At 36.3% G+C, this 20,394-nt stretch overlaps 1 protein-coding gene across 1 annotated transcript in view; it reads left to right on the top strand.

Moving 5' to 3' along the window:
- LOC129580575 (junctional adhesion molecule A-like) overlaps positions 1 to 20,394 on the top strand; it is a 54,322-nt gene that overhangs the window by 21,644 nt on the left and 12,284 nt on the right. Inside the window, exons 3-4 of the mRNA XM_055471154.1 lie at positions 10,613 to 10,815; positions 12,532 to 12,742. Coding sequence (XP_055327129.1) covers positions 10,613 to 10,815; positions 12,532 to 12,742 — 414 coding nt within the window. The remainder of the gene's footprint in view (positions 1 to 10,612; positions 10,816 to 12,531; positions 12,743 to 20,394) is intronic.

Genomic DNA, 20,394 nt, shown 5'->3' with positions numbered 1-20,394 from the left:
CGGAAATGTATAATTGAATTGAAAGCAAAAATGCGATCATCTCTTTCGCTCACTCTTCCTTTCCCATATAGATTTGGCTACCATCTCCATCTCATTTTCATTGCGTATAATTCACAACACATTGCATATATGTGCAAAAAAGGATGAGAAAAAGAAATGGCTATTGCCAGCAGTTCGTTGTTCGCTTTGCTGCTACCAATTGTGTTTGACTGCAAAATATTTTCGAATTATAGCATGCGTACGACAAACCATCGGGTGAATATACCGATTTCACTGGGAATTTATTCAATTCGATTGCTTTTCAGATAAAGAAAAATGCGGAATGTACGGGCACAAACAGAGAGACAGAAGGAGAGGGAGAGAGGGAGAGAGAGAGAGAGAAAAATAAGCGCCAACGAACATAATTTGAAAAAGTTTATTTCGTCGTGCATGTGCATTTGAAAAACGTGCTCTGGCTTCGGTGTCATGAAAATGGTAATAATCGACTGAATATTTATGAGCAGCAACACCATATTAGATTCATATTTTTACAACTATAATACGACAGCAGAGCATGACATTGACACTCACCCGCACTTCACATATCATCGGCAATATCATCAAACAAACACTCCAATGCACATACGAATGCTTCAAAGTATTTGCCGCAATCCGTAGATTCTATGCTCGTGCTAACGAAGCTCATCACACTCGTGTGTGTGTGTAAATGTAAATGCGTTTTGTACATTTTTACGCTTACTTTTTGTGTACGCTATCGTCTTTGTCGCTTTTTTTTCTCTATCGTGTGTCGTGATGTCGTCTGGATGCGCGAATCTTGTGCTATCTACATAATTTTACAAACATGCGACTTTGAATAAACTAGAATATTTGAATGTTTGTCGGAAAATTGCCTTTGCAATTCAATCACACTCAACTGGATGCGAAAAGAAGTTTTTCGCCACAGTTGGAATCATTGGCATTGACGACGCCATTTCGTTGCGAAGTTAAAGTCTGATTTGTAATATTATTAGACAAAATTATTATCTTCATAAAATAAATTTTTAGTTATGGTTAAAGTTTTCAGTTACTATGCGACTGTATTCGAGATTCGAATTTCATTGTTTTCATTTTATTTTGGCTTAAAGCCATTTCAACCGAAGACATGTCAAAAAAAAAAAGTTCTAACGCCATGACAAAATCGGCTCTTTTTTTTTCATTCGGGAAATATATTTATTTTGGTAATAATTCGGCTATGGAATATTTCCATGACGATAAAGCAGCACATAAATACTACGAGATGTCTCACGACCGACTTGCTTGAACCACACGAATGTCTTTTAATAAAATGACATTCGATAACTGAATGAACATTTTGTCGAACGATTATTGTGATCGATCTGAAATGATATGAAACAAATGTGGCAAATGACGATTAGCATTTGTTGGCCGGTGCCCGATGTTAAATCGGTCGCGCCAAAGCCAGCGTCGTGCCCAGACCCAGTGTGACAAAACACAAAAGCAAATGAAAAACGTGGTAAATTATTGGCGTCGAGACGGATTTATGCACGAATTTATCGTCTTTTTGACTGACATATCTTTTCTGTTTCAGATTGAAAGCTTTTTCTCAATAAAATTATACGAACGTGTATATTCAAATGACCCAATCGCTTACGAAAGCGTACAATAAACGAAAAAAAGAGAGAATAGATATAGATATAGATATATGCATACGAATCCATTGAACTTCGAAAAGACACGAACATTTGTTTTGAAACAAGTGACACCGTCTGTAACACGTAGCAAAAGTCAGGAACAGAGTGTTTATCAAATGTTATCGCCGAACATATATCAAAACAATGCATGAAGGACATTGAGGATTCCGTTGTCTGAATAACACTAAAACACATCAATGTATGATGTGGCTGGGCAAATGTGCGTCAAGTCACAAATGAATTATTAACACATATGTATAAACATGATATGTTAAGAACCGTAACATGAACAGCAGGCAGGCAGAAGTATCTCAATACGCACTTCTGTCGGTTGTATTTTCTCCAACATTTTTATAGCCAAGGCGGTGGCAACAATGTTTACCAGTCGTCGAAGTTTTTTTTCCCCTCTTCCTTTTAGTTGCGCATATTTGAATTGAACATAACAACAGTTAAGATTTATTTTCATCGCATTTGTGCTACAATTTAAACTGGAATATTCACCCATGTAACAATACCATTTGCTTTTATGTTTTGTGTTCTGTGTTCAAAGTTTCAATGCATGCCCGCTCGCTCGCTCGCTCGCTCATTCTCTCTTTCATTCTATTTAGCTTTGTTTATTCGGCTTTTGCCATAAATATAATATCCGCTTTTTGTGTCTGAATAAAGATACAGTCGCCTTCACAGCCGGGTCATATTCCAAGTAAAAGGTTGTTGTTTGATAGAGTCGAGAAAAGATACACCGTTCAAGTAAATAAATCGGTGCTCCTTTTTCTGCTGTTTGATTTCTTTCTCAATGGTATGCTTTCGATCGACGGCCACAGATAACGAAAGGAAAGAATTCACATGGCGTAACGAACAAATTTAATGCAAAAGGGAAATCTGCTTCTCGCTGGGGTCTCTAACGATCAGAAACTTTCTAAAGAAGCACACAACCATCGACGGGATTATTTTCCACATTTAATTTTCTGTTTGTCCTTTTCCACCCAGAAAATAACTCTCCAACTCTGAATGCGCTCTGTCATGAATATTCTCTATATCTCTCTCTCTCTGTGTCCTTCGTTAATATCGTACACAAGGTTCATTTTTCCCATTTCTCTTCTAGTCCTTTCTTAAGATGAACAAGAAATCTTGAGCATGTATTTATTTTCGATTTTCTTACAATTTTGCATAATCAAACGGCTGTATGAATAGAGGAGTTCTATTGTAGGACGGTCAAATGAATATCGTCTTATTCAAACGGTTTTCGATTTGATGTCATCGCAACAGCCGGTAAATGCATCGCACCAAAAACTCCTTTCATATCAATCGGCTTGACCGAAATCGAATTCCCACCGAACCTCATTTCGTTTGAAGTTTTCAATTTTACTTTCATTTACATTAATATCATACAGAAGAAAAGGAAATCTTTAAGAATAGCCAATGCCAAGCCACAAAGAATATGATGAAAATCTTTTTTTTCTGGCCCACTTAATGGACGGATCAATAAAGTTCTTTGTAGTTGGATTGTGTGCTTTCATGAATAGTTCAATCTATGCTATAATAAAGAGAGAAAAACTCAGTCAACAATCCAAATAAATTGGAATGTTTCTGGCCTTTGTTATCACCATAATTATTGTGGGTATAATATAAAAACCATTCATTTCTGCTGTGTGTTTCGGTTTTTCCCTATCTGATGTCGGTGAGTGGGTATCTTTGATATCGTTTTCTTTTTGGTTTATTATTTTTTTCGGGTTTATGGGAATTGTGCTCGCTGACTTGATACGAGTATTGAAAATGATATCAAAAACCGTTTATTCATTTGATAATTACATTTTCTGTTGGATGTTTTATGTCTTCTTGAGATTGACGTATATTCGACTAGACCCAATACGTTAGGCATTATTTGAATCATAGCAGTTATAACTCTCGATTGACGTGCACCGTTAATGAGAAAGAAATACATTATGTTTGGTTTTCAAGAGATTTGTAATTAAATGTTTCGCTTCATTATCGTTTGTTTCATTTTGATGCATCGAATTTTCAAAAAAGGGCGCAACAGAAAGACTCCCCAAAACTTAGATTTCTCCATAAAGTGTCATTTTCTACGTTCACATCGAAATCGGTATCAATTACTTCAACGCCCTTCAATTAATTAGCAGACAACTCAACACATACAGAGATAAAAGATCGATTCGATAAACAGAATAATCCATTTTCCTAGCGTAGGATTTACGTTTACTTGTAGAGCGCAGACACCTATCGCAGAAAAGTCGACATTCAAGTTTTCCTATAAATCAAGTTAAACGAATAAACGAATCCTTTACACATCATTTGCATTTATGTCGAAAATTGGGCAAACAGTTGTTATGTGTGCTCTTATCAAATACAGCAAACATCTGTGAACAAAATTAGACGTTAATTTGTATCTATCAATTTGTTGTGAACATGCGGTGCTAATGGGTTTGCATTGATTGGCAAATGCTAATTTCACTTTTGTTCGTCGTTGCCATCGCCGTCGTCGTTTGAAAGCGAAATTGAACGGAAAGTGAAATTTTCTCAAGAATCGAAAAGTGTGTGTGCATTGTGTATTTGTATGATGTTTATGTGTTCTTCTCGTAGTACACGTTGATTCCTGCTGAGCTTGGCACGTCCCCGGTTTGAATTTTCGCGGTAAATAGACCTTAAAACGATGATATGAAGCGACACAAGACACGTCTCACCGTATGTGCAATTTGTTTTGGAACAACACCTTTTTCGGATTCGGTGAAAATTGCACAAAACACACATTTATTATTCAGTACATAAATATCTGTTTGTTCGCCCTGACACCGTCTGAACATGTCACAAAACAATTTTCGTCGATGCTGCTACTTGAGCTTTGAGATTTCAGATCATTTACTTTGCTTAGATAAATAATGATAAGAATGCGACCGAAATACATTTTTTATCACTTCCGATGTTTCTTTTTCGCATTCATTATAACGCAAAAGCCATTCACTGCATGAAACTTTGCTCTCGTCGTCGTCGTCGTCGTCACCTTCGCTCGCTGTTTGTGTATCTTAAAAAAGCATTAAAAAAGCCTGCTTTTTTCGTTGTAACCAAGATGAAAGGGAAATTCAATGCGTAAATACTCGAAAGCGTTCGGTGTGAAGATGATGTTATTTCACCTGCAGAATTATGCCTGCTAGCTAATACTAGCGAATACACAAGCGCACGCATAATCATACGCTTTGAAGCATTTACGAGTATCATTAAACGCATCCACATTCGACGGTGACACAAAAGGCAAATCGAAAAATTCCATCGAGGTCGAAAATGTACGCACCATAGAATGGAAATCAACACATAGACCGAGTCAAATACGGTTCGAATACCTACACCAAAAAGTTGCTAAAGTCCCTGCATGCATTGCCATTGCTGTAAACAGAAATAAACACACTCGCGCGACGCGCACACATACTTGTGTATGGTAAAAATCTATACCTCATTAGAACTTAATTAGAAATGGTGCACATGAATGATAGCTCGGAATGTTTGCCTTCACTCAAGTCACTCGCGGATAAATATTGAGTGTGCGTTGCAAGTGTATGTAAACGAGGCATTTCGCTCAGACACTGTCTGAGCCTGTGAAATGCAAGCTCAGGCATTCAAATATTTACGTCTGATATGGCCTTACTCGCAGATCAACAGTGGTTTTTTGTTCACTCTTTTTCTGGCACTTTTCCGCCAGCGTGATAATAAAAGACAACTTATTCGCACTTATAACACCGTCTGAATCGTTGATACGCTAGAAACGTTTTCGCCGATTCTCCTTTGAAATCTCATTTTTTCGGTTCATGTTTCGTACTCTCTTTTTTTGTACACTTTGTACACAGGTTTTTGATTGGGTTTACCTTCCATTTGCCATCTATCTTCGCGACGAAATTTAATTCATCTCTCCAGCACACATAGCTCAGTGTCGACATTAAGGCGAACATAAATCTAGTCAACCGTGCACAGGGAGATCCCACGGTACACACCAAAATACCGGAGGGACACGAACCCTTTTTCTATAGGACATGCATAATGAGACGAAATTCGAGAACATTCACGAGTCGAGTAATAAGCCTTTGTTTCGCTTTAATGAATTTCCAGTCAAATTGATGTCATCTAAATTTGTTATGGCCCCGATACTGAGAATAATTCCTACGTCTGGTGGAAAAAAAATGAATCATACGAGAAAAAAAAGTCAGGCATTGCTTTTTACAGTGACATTGATGAAGTTGTAGACAGTTTTTTGTTATCTCTCTTTTGACTAATTTACTTTTAATGCCATGACCTATGATTGTTTTTGTTTCGGTATTGATTCAGAACAACAACAAAAAGTCGTCAAACATAATCACAGAGTCAGACACAAACTCATTAAATGGCGATAAAATTAAACCGAAATAAGATATTCGAGAGATTCGAAAGATTCATGCTTTCATCTTGTAATCATTTAAAAACGTTTGACAGAAATGAAATTTTCCATCGAAATTGAAGTGGAGTGCGTTATTGGTAATGAGGTTAACCAGACGATGAGGACAAAAACGAATGTAAGAAAATATGAATAAATGAATAATTTAATGAAAAATAAAACGTGGAAGCGCGAGCATGTGTAAACCAACTTGTTTTGTAAATCTGTATTCGTAAAAATTGGTAGCACTTATCGTAATTGTGTGGCATTTATGTAATCTTCCAACCTAAATTTCATTTGATGTTCCGCTTGGCTTTGTTATCAAGCGTGAGAAAACTTGCTGAATGCCGAGAGCTCATTTCGTGTATATCTCCATCCACATTCAGCTGTGTTTGTTTGACATTGTGTAGAGCATACGTGAGTATCTGAGCAAAGACTGAGCGAACAGGGCGAACATTTCCAAGAAATGAACACAGTTTTCGTTTTTAATTCAAAGTTGCCGCAAACGCAACAAAAAATTGTACGAAAAAACGCGAAGTAAAACACACAAAAGCGAATGAAATTTTTGGTATGAACGAACATATTTTACAAACACAGTGCACATATTTACCATGGCGGAGAAAATGAAGCAGCTTCTTAAAATCATACAAGAACTGTTTCAAATGCGAAAAACGTGAATCGCATGGATGCGTGTGAATGAATCGCGACCGACTGTAATGTCATTTATAGAGTAAAAGAACAATTTGCGTGTGCTGTTTTTTTTCTTCTTTGTCAAACCGAATGCTTTTGAGCAAAAATGAATTCAAGTGAATACACTATTATCGAAATGCGCCACCTCATGCTCGCTCTCAATAATTTTTATGATGTAGAAAGATGCAAAAGCGAATTGAGGGATTCAAATAAAAAGAAAAAATTATTTAAAGTAGATATGCCATTGAAATTCATGTGCATTCTACGTTGGTACGTTTGCGATATATTCATATTTTTTTCATTCATCTCGTTTCTTTTATTTTCATTCGTTTTTCCCATTTTTATTGAGGGCATGCAGCAATAAAAGAAATGAGACGCAGTGTATTTGTGTGATGGAGCACGGTACTTAGACACAAAAAGAAGATTCTCTCGATCATCAAAATAAAAATAAAATCATTTTCATTTGATTGCACGTAATGCAAAATGTTATGTATGTATATTATTATTCGGATTACAGTTCACCACTCGCTGACGTCTGTGAAAATGCTGAAGCTCTCACTTGAAGCTCGCTGTGCTGGAACGTGTGTACTGATAAAGCAAGATTTGGTGATGGCAGTGTGGTTGTTGTTGTTGACGGTTGTTTTTATACACAAGCAGTGCTTCTACAGTGCTTTTGAATTGAATAACGTTAACTGCGTTTGAGATTTCGGAGTATCTGTTTTTTTTTTCTGTCTGCTATCCACTTTTTCGGGGGCGATTTTATCCGCTCTACTCTAAATTTTATAGATTTAACTTCATAATCCATTGACTTGGAGTGATGCATTATTATGTGATGTTAAAAAAAAAATGACGAGAAATACAACCCTCAATCTACCAAGCAATCAATGGTGGAATGAAGCACATAAAATTTCTTAGCTGACATCAAGATTGAAACCGTTGATCCAGCGATGTGGTGCAAATCACACACATAAAATGAAAAGAATTTGGTGAATAACGCCATTCAGATAGGAAAAGCTTCATCGAGCTTCTTCAATTGAGCATTCAGCGAAGACGGCGAGAAGACGAAGACGAAGAAGAAGAAAAAGAAACACAAACACAACATTTGTTCAATTGACCAAATACAAATGGCATTTCGTGCTCAGTTCTTCGGAATCTTTCGTAATGAAATTATCCTGTCAACAAAATGATTTACACGCTAATTCATCATGTTTATTCCGAGAGACTTTTATTGCATAAAATAAAGTTAACGACTTAATCAAGACTGATGTTTTAGCAATTTTCTACACAAATGTATTTCGTCGTTGCCGCAAATTCGTAATTTTATGAAATAAAAAACGAAGCGAAAACTTGCAGGATAAGCAATATTTTGCATGGCATTGCCGTCGTTCAATTTGAATTTTCTATTTGATTACTGTTTTATATCGAAATTAACATACCACACATTATGCGATGTCGGGCGGGGTGTAACAAAAGTCATTTACTACTTTCAGTCAAGCGGTCGTTGTATATAGTTTGAGGCGCAATTCAAAATGAATTCGTTTGTTTGTCAAAATAGAGAGCAATCTGCTAATGCTGTGTAATGGTAAGACTTAAGGCCTAAGGTCATGGTCATATTCGCTAAGGCGAATAGAGCAATACGCCTTTCAGCACATCATCAAATGTAGGATCGTTCGTTCAAATGCCGAAATTAATGTGAGGAACATACACATTCCTGTTACATATGTTTATTTCTATTTAAGTGATTAGAATTGAAATGTCCATAAGTAAAATATTGCGGGTACGTGTTGTGTTGTTGACTCGACCTCGTTGCGGCCGAATATGCGTTGACATGATCATTTTTGTTGGCAGCTCTGGGCGTTCGAACATTCTATTTAGCGTAAGTGGACGGAACAATTATTCAACCGTTGAGCCGTTCGAACATCTAAGAAAATACCAAAGAATGACCATAATTAGATTCTTTTTGTTCGGTTGGTTCGCCCCTACAAATTCCAATTGTTGTCTGCATGAACCATTTGATAAATAGACGAACGTAAATTAAAACATAAGCTCATGAAATTAATGACAAGACAAAAACGGAAGAAAATTATCCCGAATTGTTCTCCGAACACTTTCGAGAGTGAGAGATAAACAGAACGAATTCATAAGCTTTTTTCACGTATGCAATGTTGTGGAAAAAGTATATAGCGTGTCATCCATATTAGTTCATGTTCTTCGTTTTCGAGGTGTCAAAACAGCAGAGGAAAAACTGGAAAAACCAAATCCAGACGAGATCTTGCTGAGTATCACAAACTAAGACAACTATACATGCAATATATTCCACACATTAATATTTATTTTCGGGTTTCCTGTTGTAATTGCTTCTCGTTAGCAGATATTGTTGTGGAACCAAGTATAGCTTCAACTACTCTAAATAGTTCGCATACATGCATATTCACCATTCACATTTGTTTGCATTGCATGAGATGCTCAAGCGTAACATACTCTTATTTAAGGCGAGCTCGTAGAGTGAAAAAAAAAGAATATTCGAGCCAACAAAAACTATTCCTGTTTATCATTGATGATATTCGACGAATGCGAACAACATAGCCTCACCCATGCTTTCCATCACATTCACTGCTGTAATATTTGAAGAGCACATCGTCAAAAACTATAACTGAATGAACACGGAAATGTTGATTTTGGATATTTGAACTTAACATTGATGAAACACATATGTACTTAAGCACACTCAATCAAATAATTCTAGCCACTCTGACACACCGTGAATTATTTGGTACGATAGTTCAGTATTTTACTCGCAAGAGATTTCAAATACAAAATATTAACCAAATTTCATTATGAACTATTTGCTGTTGACTCATGAATTCAAGCGAGTTGAGTCAAGGTAATAACGAAACTTGTTCAGTTGAATATGGACTAATAATGAAAAGTTCAGACATTCTCCAAGATACGTATTGGTTTATACACATACAAACGTATCCTGGAAAGTTGAAAACTACTTCTTATTGTTATTTTTTATTTGTTGTCAGGGAAAGGACTGCACTAGGCATAGTTAAAAACTGAATTTTTCTGATCCATACAATGTTTGTTAGAAGTGTTAGATGTTTTTCTTATAGCTATTTATTTAACATATAACAGTATCTGTGCGTGTCGAAAAAATGTCAGAACTGAAACCATGAATGAATATTTTATTCTTGAAATGCATATTTATCGTGAGATTTTATTTTTGGTGTTGTAGAAGGTATGCTGTATGTACTTTTTAACATATTAGAAGAAAGAAATCAATTGAAATACATATAATATTCATCGTAGGGCGTAAAATAAGCGGTATTTTTGCCCATTTTGGGCAGTTCTAAATTTGGTTTTGGGCAGTTCAAAAAACACTTCTTTCAAAAATTTGTCGCATCATAAGAACCCAAATTAAAATCATTTTCAACATTCTTAACGATTAAAATAAAAAATTTCGCGCTGCGCGTAATCATTCCTTAATCTACGTACAAATGACAAAAATCAACCTTCCGTTGTAATAATGTTCGGAAATAAATCAAATGAATTGGGAAATAAGCGTACTGATGGCGTCGTTACTCCATTTTAACGTCGTTCAGAGGTTTTTCATCTGATATTCGGTACGTGCAATAACAATTCATGATAAAAATATTTTTCTTGAGAACTTTTTTTGGACAGTTCTCAATTTATCTTATTTTACGCTCTGTATACATCGTAGGATTTAGTAACAATCTATATTCTATAAACCGTTTTTTTAGCTTTAGAATATTGGTATTAACCATCTTCATCTTTTTTTTTCGTTTTCATTCAGGCTTGGCGAACGCAATACAACGTCCCCGCGATGGATACAACACATTTACAGATGGCAGCACAACACAGCCACCGTTTAATTCGTTTTTAAACCCAAAATGGAATGAACCATATTTCGACAACAATGTTCCAAACAATGTGACCGCACTTGTGGGAAAATCAGCGTATTTGAGCTGCCGCGTTCGGAATTTAGGCAATAAAACCGTATGTAAACACTCTGATGATATTGATTGTGAACATGCATGTTTTTGTTATGATGGTACGGTGAAAGAGTAATCGATCTCAATCAATTTTAATTAAACCAAGTACATACTATGCTGAAGCCGATTTTGAAATAGTTAATCTATAAAAGATATTTTAATTACTTGCTGGCATTCATCGTACAATACGACTATGAAAACCCACATTGAAACATCTATTTTGTGTTTCAGTGATTATCATGCATTTTGAATTCCAAAAGAATCGGTCGACATACAACAGAACTTTTATCAATAATATTATTTCGAGTCGCCTCCAATTCATATTCAGTAATAAATAGGGGTTTCCGATTCATTATCTTCTCTGATTTTCATTACAGTAATTAGTAAAAAGAAAAATCCTCTTCTGTTGTAAAGAGTTTACTTTTGTTGATTATCGTTATTCACGATGATACATATAATAATGAATCCACATCAGGTAGTTTTGGTAATGTGTTTCAAAGGGGAATGCCATTAAAAATGTAATGAATATCGAACGAAGTAACCACGAAATGTGACAAAAACATGAAGTAGCAAAAGTCACGAGAACAAGCGGCTCGTAGACAAAAATGATTTCATGACACTATTTCAGGCATTTGTCCTTCGTATCTGTGTGGGTGTGAGTGAGTATGTGAACAAAATAATGCGTATGGGAATAACCGGTCGTTTTAGTTGGACAATGGACATGCAACCCGCGAGGATTGCAGAGATATATTCAGAAATTCACTAGCGACCAACTATTTAGTGGCTGACCTCATCAAAGGCATAAATAATAATAGCGTGGTGTTGAGGTAAACGAGCGAAAAGCCCAGACAATAATTGATATTTTTGATGGGGAAAGCCTTTTTCATGTTCGGTTTGTATAATATATTTACAAAAGGCTTGATGAAATTGATAACATTTGTCTTTTCTCCACAAGCAACAATGAATGGAAGCTCTGTTATTTTTTTTTAATTTTAGTGAACAACACACTACATTTTTGATAAAAAAACCATAATTTAATGCACTTCTGTATACCCACAACAAACAAAATATTTTTTAAACGATTACAGTAAAATAATTGTTCTGCCAATCATTTGAATGAAATTCACTCGCGGCTACTATTTTGACCATCGATTTGTTTTATGAACATGTTGAATTTTGATATGCCAAATATATTAAAAACGTAAAACCGAAACTGGTCAAATAAATTGGCTTTTAAAAAAAATTCACTCGAAACTTTGTACACGTATTATTTCCACTTTCTGCGTGTTTAATTAATACTCAATTATGAAATACCTCATGGGGATGTTTGCATTGCGTGCAAATATGCAGAGAAAACATGAATGTCAGCAAAACAAAAATATCACACGCGCTTCCGTTGAATATGAGAACGAGCTTTTTCGTTTGTCTTTTTTTTGTTTTTGTGGGAAAAACCATGTCGATACCATCACGTTTGCAGGGGTTTCGTAAATGCTCCATTGAATGATTTCGCAATTCCTAATGTCCTGCGGACTCATCGAATTTTTGTTGTTGTTGTTGCTTTTTTCCCCTTTTTTTGCATACTTTTTCCATATTATTGTTGTTGTCTTCGCCACTCGATGTGTTGGTGAACTCGACCTATTTTAGTTCGCTTTGCAAGTTTAGTTATTCGGTTAATTCGTATCGGAAACGAAATGCCTTTCTAATCATTATTTCATTATAGGTTTCGTGGATCAGACACAGGGATATACACATTTTAACCGTAGGAACGTACACCTATACAACAGATCAACGATTCCAAACGGCATACCATCGCGAAATCAACGAATGGACCATGCAAATTAAATGGGCGCAGAAACGCGACGCAGGGACGTACGAGTGTCAAATTTCAACGATTCCAATCAAAAGCTTTTCGGTTCGGTTGAATGTTGTCGGTACGTGTTACTCATCTGTTTCAAACACATTTCATTTTGCGATTGTAGCGTTGTTTCAGTTGAATAGACGCGGAGGTTATTGTACACAAATAGGAAAAAAAAGGTGTGAACGTCGAACGAAAACGTAAAAACGTGCATAATTTAATCAATTTGTCATGATGAAATTGCAAAGTAAATTGAAGCCACAAATACGAATTTCGGCCCATTCAAACGAAAGGTGGAAATTTTAAACGGGAACGAGCAATGGATACATTCCAAATGCATTGCTAATTACCTCATTAATTTGAATGGTGTCGAAATACTGAAATATTCTCTCACTCCTGCTCGCATAACGAATACAACAACATCGTGTAACTGGAATTTGCATTTTATTTACATCATGTTCGCTGATAAATTACAAATGAAATGCTCTCTCGATGCCTTTAAATTAATTACCATTCCAACAAACAGCCAATTTGAAGTGAGTCACTCGGAATTCGGTGGACTGAATGGCTGTTACACGAGTACATCGCATAAAATAGAGCTTTCAAATCAAATTGAAATTAAATATCACTTAATGCAATTAAAAGAAATGAATAAAATATTGAATTTAAAAAGGGAGCGACGGTATTTTGTACAAAACACCAATCGGCCAACGGAACACGTAGGATTTGCTAAACAAACGCACGTAATTGATTCAATAAAACATATTGTGTTGGTAATTTGAGCCGCACGCCACCATCGAATGCAACAAAATAAGCGAATGAATCGAAGACTGATCACAGACATGTATGAGATGTGTGTGCTTGACTGTGTGCACTTTGTGTACACAAACAATTCCATGGACCCATTAAAAGGGTGCATCCATCAGTTATGCAATGGCGAATCAAATTACATGGCGTCCACTCTAAAATGCTATTAGATAAATTAAGTACCATAATTGTTTTGTTTTCGCCTTTCTTTTTCCAAATGCCAGGAGACAGCGAGAGATAAATGAAAACGTACGGAACATTCTGCATTTATCAATCGAACAAAGCGAACATGCATTGTAAAAGCAATTATCGAGCGAAAGGAATTTCAATGCAGCTTATCAAGCATTGCAACGTTGAATGGACGAATGGACGTTGCTTTTGAAAATAATTTGATTTACTTAACGGGGTTTAATGGCGCAAATTCCCATTTCACTTACAACATTAGCGTCATTTACACTGACTGAATGTTCTGCTTCTTCGGTTGTCAGTCAGCGATAACGAAATTGCTTGGAATTTCAAATGCACTCATTTCAGTTCAGCACAGTTGAAATAGAAAGTAACTTTCCCTTCAAACGTTTGCATTACAAACGAATGCGGTTCCTTCAATACAATTCAATCACTGAATACACACTGTACTAGAGCACACAAATAAGAAACAACCATGCGATTCTGTTCTATTTATACTCGAATTGAATTTCGTTTTTCTGCTTTTCTGTTTGCGTCTCAAATAAAATGACATATTTTAATATTGAATTGTCCTCGTTTGAGAATGTTTCGCTTTTTATTTTTCTTCTGACGTCAATTTTACTAAAACAAGCAGCAAATGCTGTGATGCAAAAAGTGACTGGCTCGTCAACGGTTGGAATTCATAATGCTCTGCGAATGACGTCATGCTGAATCGTGCAACCGTAAGAAATGGAGAAGTGAATAAATGGAGAAGGAGAGCGGAAGAAAGAAAGAAAAACGATCGATCAAATCCATTGAGGTGTGAAATGCCTCGGTGGGATTAGGCTTTTATCCTCAATTTCGATATGGAGATATTTGTAGTGGTATATTTTACGCTGAACAGTGCGTAGATCCTCTGCTTAGTAATACTTTTATATTGTTCCCTTGAGCGTATTCTGTGTATGTCATTGCACCGAGAGGAAAGAAAAAACGGTCCTGCCATAAAAGCGGCGACAAACAAATTTATAAAAAAAAAAACCTAAGAAGTGTCAGATCGCATCCCATATCACCAATCAGTTGAGGCGTTAAGCATTGATTCCAAAGCATTTAATTCAAGTTTATTTTGCTAGTGCCTACAGTTTCAGAAGTTTATCATCACTACAGCTGGATTTTATTTGGAACCTATAATGGTCCAACACTTGACACACTCAGTTTTACTAATAGAATCAATCAATGCTATGTCGAAGATAAGTGTCCGCCATTGGGTTATTGTGTCATGTGCTTCACTCATCCGAAGGATTCGTTTAATATAGACAAGTGGTGTTCCTATATGAACAATGGAAAAACTATCGTCAAATGTCATATGTATTTCCATATTTCCGGAAGAAATGACTTTCTTGCCACATTTAATTGCTATTCAAAAGCAAAAAAAATGTGCTAGAATAGAATACCATTTTCGAAAGGGTCGCACCGAGATTTTGATACGTACAAGCTGTGGATTCTTATGGTTCGGGAATTATTTTTAATGCATCCTTTCATTCTGTTAGGATACGTTAGCGTTGAGCCACAAAAACCAGTGATGTATTTAAATTGTCAACACATTTCTCTCCCATCTCTATCTTCTTCATCTTTTTTGCTACGGCTTTTGTTCTCTTTCTCTCTCTCTCTTTCTCTGTATCTCTCTCTATTCTTCCACAGTGGTTGCGCTCTAATTATAATTTTTTTTCCTGCGTTCTTTTGCTTCCATCCATTTGGGGTTCGCATTTACGAGGTGAGACATGCAAAACCGCACACGACAACAGAGAGGCAAACACAAACGTTTATTTTCCACATGAACGATTCTTTGCTATGGAATTTTCTACTTCCTCAAAATGTCAATGACTCTGGTTGCACGCTTCACAGTTTTATATCGTAGCCGAGGCACAACGACTCATACTGAACGCCAATGGCAAACCGAACGAACTTCTCTCGTCTTTTTTTTTAATTTGTTGTTTACCAAACATGCATTCAATGTATAAAACACACACTGTCTCCCATTATATTCCGGATACATATCTCGTTGGTACCACATCGGCCATTTCATTTTCCTAGTTTGTGTCATCCAATATGCACTTTTTGTTCGTCGCACCACATCTATACAATACATATATACATTGTATATACATATTAACATACGTTTCCCTTTGCACGGATTTTGCCCATGAATGTTACACAAAATACAATTTGGCTCACCACGATCTAGCATTTAAGCGTGTATAGAAAATTGCACATTAAAAAAGACGATACGATTTCTTTGGTTGGTAATTATAAAAAAAAGGAGAAAACAAGTGTCAAACAGAATGGAATAAACTTTCATCGTTGTTGTTATTGTAGATGGTGGTGAAAAAAGATTGTCACCATTTCTGCCGTCTCAAAGAATCTCATCAAAATGATGAGAATAAAAAACCTACTAATGAATGTTTAATGAGTGAAATGCAGGTTTTGCTATTTAAAAATATCCATGTTTGAATATTTCATAATGGACCATGGTTGGGACGAGTTTCAAGTGGAATATTCAAACACCCCAACTTCTATCTCATGATTTTCCATCCATTTCCATTTGAATGATAGAAACTTTGTATTGTTGATGAAAGCCAACCAGCCATTGATTCGTTTTGTATGCGTCCGTGAATTAGTGAATGGGTCTAATGAATCAATCATATGACTCACTAATGGTTTGTACTGAATGCAGCTCGTTCGATACCGCGTACATTCAGTCGAAAACGGTTTGAAATAGCTATCACCTATCAGTACCGTCAAAGTGATACTTGTCGACCTTTTTTTTTCTTTTCAACTATCACTCATTCGTTGAGCTCTATTTGCTTGCATCGAATTCCGTTTGAATGTTGATTGCGCTCTGAAAATCGAAATGATGTTCTTTGTTTCGTTTTTGCTTCAGTTCTGATGTTCATTTCAATTCATATTTCGTGAATGAAGAAAATAATCCAGAAATTGAAAATTTTAAAATCCATGGCATAAAAATAGCAGCAAATTGACAATGCCTAATGATTTTTTGCCGTGGAAATAATTAGATAAAAAAATAAATCAACATTTGATTTGATCAAAGAGATTCGTTTTCAATTCACGACTTCAAAAATGTGCTGTAGAATATTTTGTGCTCTCGTATCTTTGTGTAGTATTTCGGTGATTTGCCATCCGTTCGTTCGTTTCGGATATTCGATTGTATCGTATTCTATTGTGTTCGGTTTTGGTGCTGAGTCGTATCGTTTGGATGTGAATAAGATTAATGAGCTTCATGCTTTATTGGATGAGGAAAACCGATCGAATTACATTAGCAGCGACTGCTGTGGCAAAATCTGAATGGCAGAAGTGGAGGAAGCGCTTGTTTGCTCTGAATATCAGTTTCGCTGGAAGAGAGATTAATTCGCTACAGTTCGAAATGTATTTGGTTTTCGATATCAATAGCGCTTCGAATACATCCAGTTTATCTTTAAATTCAACATCAAAGTGATTTTTTCCATTTGTATTGTTCAGTTGAGTTCATATCATGGCATGCGCCAAACTCAATGTCTGTCAGAATAGTAAAAGAAACGAAAAAAAGGCTATTCTGACTCTGACTGACTGACTGACTGACTGTTTGTTTTGCTAATTTCTCTTTGTGAGTATTTAGAGAATGCGCAACAAAGGCTCAAGGCCATTTACCAAGCAAATTCTTTTTTTTTCTCCATTTATTAGTTTTGGTTTGTGCTATTTGAAGAGCATCAAAGCAATGAAGACGCTGTCAGTTAACCACGGCAATTCAAATGGCCCATCCTCAAAATCGAACGCATCGACTTTCAATGCGAACCGATTTTGGATTAATCGATTTTGTTTATTTTCTTTATTTGCGTTCTGCAAGACAAAACCTTTCGTCCCATTTCGCTCGAATTCATTTCCCGAATCGGTGACTATTGATTGTGCCTATAAAAAGAAAATGAGAAAATTGGCGAAAAAGTAGCGAATATAGACTTTAAATGGAGTTGGAGTGATGAACAACAACAACAAAAATAGACCGAATAAATCTCCGGCTTGAATGCCTTGATGCTTGTTATTTATTGCGATGAGCAATCTTCTCTTCTCTTCTTTGTCTATTTTTCTACATTTCATACGTTTTCGTTATGCCGTAAATCGATTTAGTTTATTCGCCGTCGCATTTTGTTTATTCAAAGCGTTTTGTATTGCGCTCATGGGGGCGCCAAGCCGCGCCGTGCTGTGCTTCATCGATGCTTATCTTCCTGTGCGATGTGCTTAGTTTGATTTCATTTCGCGTGGACGACAATGAGATGTAAATAATAACGCTTAGTCGCTTCATCTACCTTCAATTTCAATCACGTTTTCTAGTGTGCTTTTGCAATTTCAGTCCACCAAATTCAATGGCCCGTCGTGAGAAGTGTCTCTCGTCGATTGCTCCAACGGCTGATTTTATTTTCAAATCTAAATAAAGTTTACATTACACTCATTCTTCACAGAAACTGCATTATGAATGTATGTATAGCAATAAACCAGTCCATTGGAACATTGTGTACCTGTGTGCTATCCGGTGTGTGCCGTTTACAAATGGAATATATTTATAAAACACCGAGCAATTTCTGGCGCGAAAAGACATGCGAGAATTCACTCGGTGAATCGGTTTGCCTCTTCGTTTCTTTGTTGTTTGCTGCTGCAAAAATACACATTGACTCACAGACATTTTGCGACAGCGAAATACCAGCATAGATACAAGAAAAAAGATTTTGTATACCTTGAATTTGAATTTTAATAGGAGACTGGGATTCGCCCAAAATACAATATAAATTTGATCAAATGAAATGAAAAAAAAAACGAAGCCAAGAAATAGAATGAGAAAATGAAGGATTTATCTGCATTCCACGTTTTCCCGCACGTTCACATGCGAATCTAGTGCAATGGTTGTGTGGAACGCTTTGCTATCCATCGTGAAGCCATTCAGTTCACTCTCTCTCTCTCTCTCTCTCTCTCTCTCTCTCTCTCTCTCTCTCTCTTTCTTTCTTTCTTGCTCTCCACCACTTTCTATCGCTCACCGACTGAACGACAATCACAACACAAGGAAAATAATGTCAGCAAATAAATTGAAGGTGAAATGCCAAAATGAGCGCAGCAGATAGAGAGAAAAAGAAGAAAAAAAAGAACTCCAAACACAATGATTGATTGGACTCGATTTTATTTCGATACGTTTTTTGTCCGCCACGTTCACTCCATTGCCAGTGGAAATAAATCGACTATCTGATTTACATAAGGGAGATGGTCTAGTTATGAGACAGCGCCAGTTATGAGACAGTCAATTATTTCTCTCATATGCTATGGAAATGTTGGTATGAGAACTGTCAATGTCCTTTATTTGATGTCCGCCAGTTTTTAGGCGAACACGGAAGTGAATAGACGCATTGCTTGTATACGCACCAAACATCGTGTTGAAAATCGTGTGAAAAAAGGATTTGGAATATTTTTCATAGTGCCAATTTTTTGTGAAAATCAAGTTAAAAAGGTGAGTGTAATGCATTAAAATGTTGTATTTTGATTATATTTTGTGATTCTAGTTCGGATTGTTCGATTATGGGTTGTGGAAATTTTTTTGTGAGTAATGTTCAAAATGGCGTCTCGATCCGGTTATGAGACACCGTGTTGCCCAGTTATGAGACACTCTAGATTTTGCACTGAAAGCATATAGAAACGTCATATTTCGTCGTTTTTGTTGTCAAAACGCATTTATATGCAATTACAATTGTATTTTAACTAATATTCTCGGATTTTCAGCCATGTCTCCTCCAAAAAAGCTTCATTGCAACGGGCATTGCTCCATATAATCCGGACATCTTTACTGACCCTGACTTTGTCCAAGCCGTTGAACAAAATGACATAGAAGTGGCTATTGATGCTGATATCACCGAAGACATCCAGCGACGTATTGTTTTCAACGATGCCATTGATCCTGTTGGTCGTGAAGAAGAGGTGTTAACATCTGAGCCCTCTGAACTATCCAGCTCGGTGTCACTAATGTCTCTTGCAAGCAACACTTCGTCGGTTTTGGATGCGGTTGGCCCTCTACAAGGCAAAACTCCAAAACCAAAGTCGAATCGTGGACGAAAACCGATGGAAAGTGCTGAATTGACTTTTCCGGAAACCATGTCCGTTTTGAAGCATGTAAGGCCATTAAAGGCCCAATTTTCTATATTTAAGCCATTGAAGGCCTTTATAATAAATAAAGAATAATATTTGAACATTTTATGATGAGTTTCCTTCATATTTATTCACTTGTATTCAATTTTTCTGGGTGTCTCATAACTGGACCAAAATTTTTTTGGGGCCAAAAAAATAGCCCTCACAAAATTGGTCAAATTTTTTTTCGAGTAACTGGAATCAATAAACTTTCATCGGAAAAAAGTTGCGTCTGGACATAAGCTACATGATAGAACTCTAACTTTCCATTTTTGAAAGCCACAGAATTTTTTTTAAATCTAAAACAAAACCCGTCTCATAACTAGACCATCTCCCTTAAGTGTCTGTTTCGTTTCAATGAGTTTTGATTTTCTCTCGTCATCTCAAAACGATGTGTGCAGAAGAACTCTATATAGAGCATAGAGCAAACATAATGCTCACACATAATCTCGATTCGGTAATTTTGCCATCCTTACAAGTGAATGAGAGGAAAATAGAGAGAGCAAAGGTGTGTGTGTGTGTGTACGCTACCATACTTAACTT

The sequence above is a fragment of the Sitodiplosis mosellana genome, unplaced genomic scaffold (genome assembly GCF_009176505.1).
Source record: "Sitodiplosis mosellana isolate CC-2019 unplaced genomic scaffold, AAFC_SMos_1.0 Smas_scaffold_1, whole genome shotgun sequence".
Classification (NCBI taxonomy): domain Eukaryota; kingdom Metazoa; phylum Arthropoda; class Insecta; order Diptera; family Cecidomyiidae; genus Sitodiplosis; species Sitodiplosis mosellana.
The sequence above is the reverse complement of the archived record's forward strand: the minus strand, read 5'-3'. Positions and strand labels throughout refer to the sequence as shown.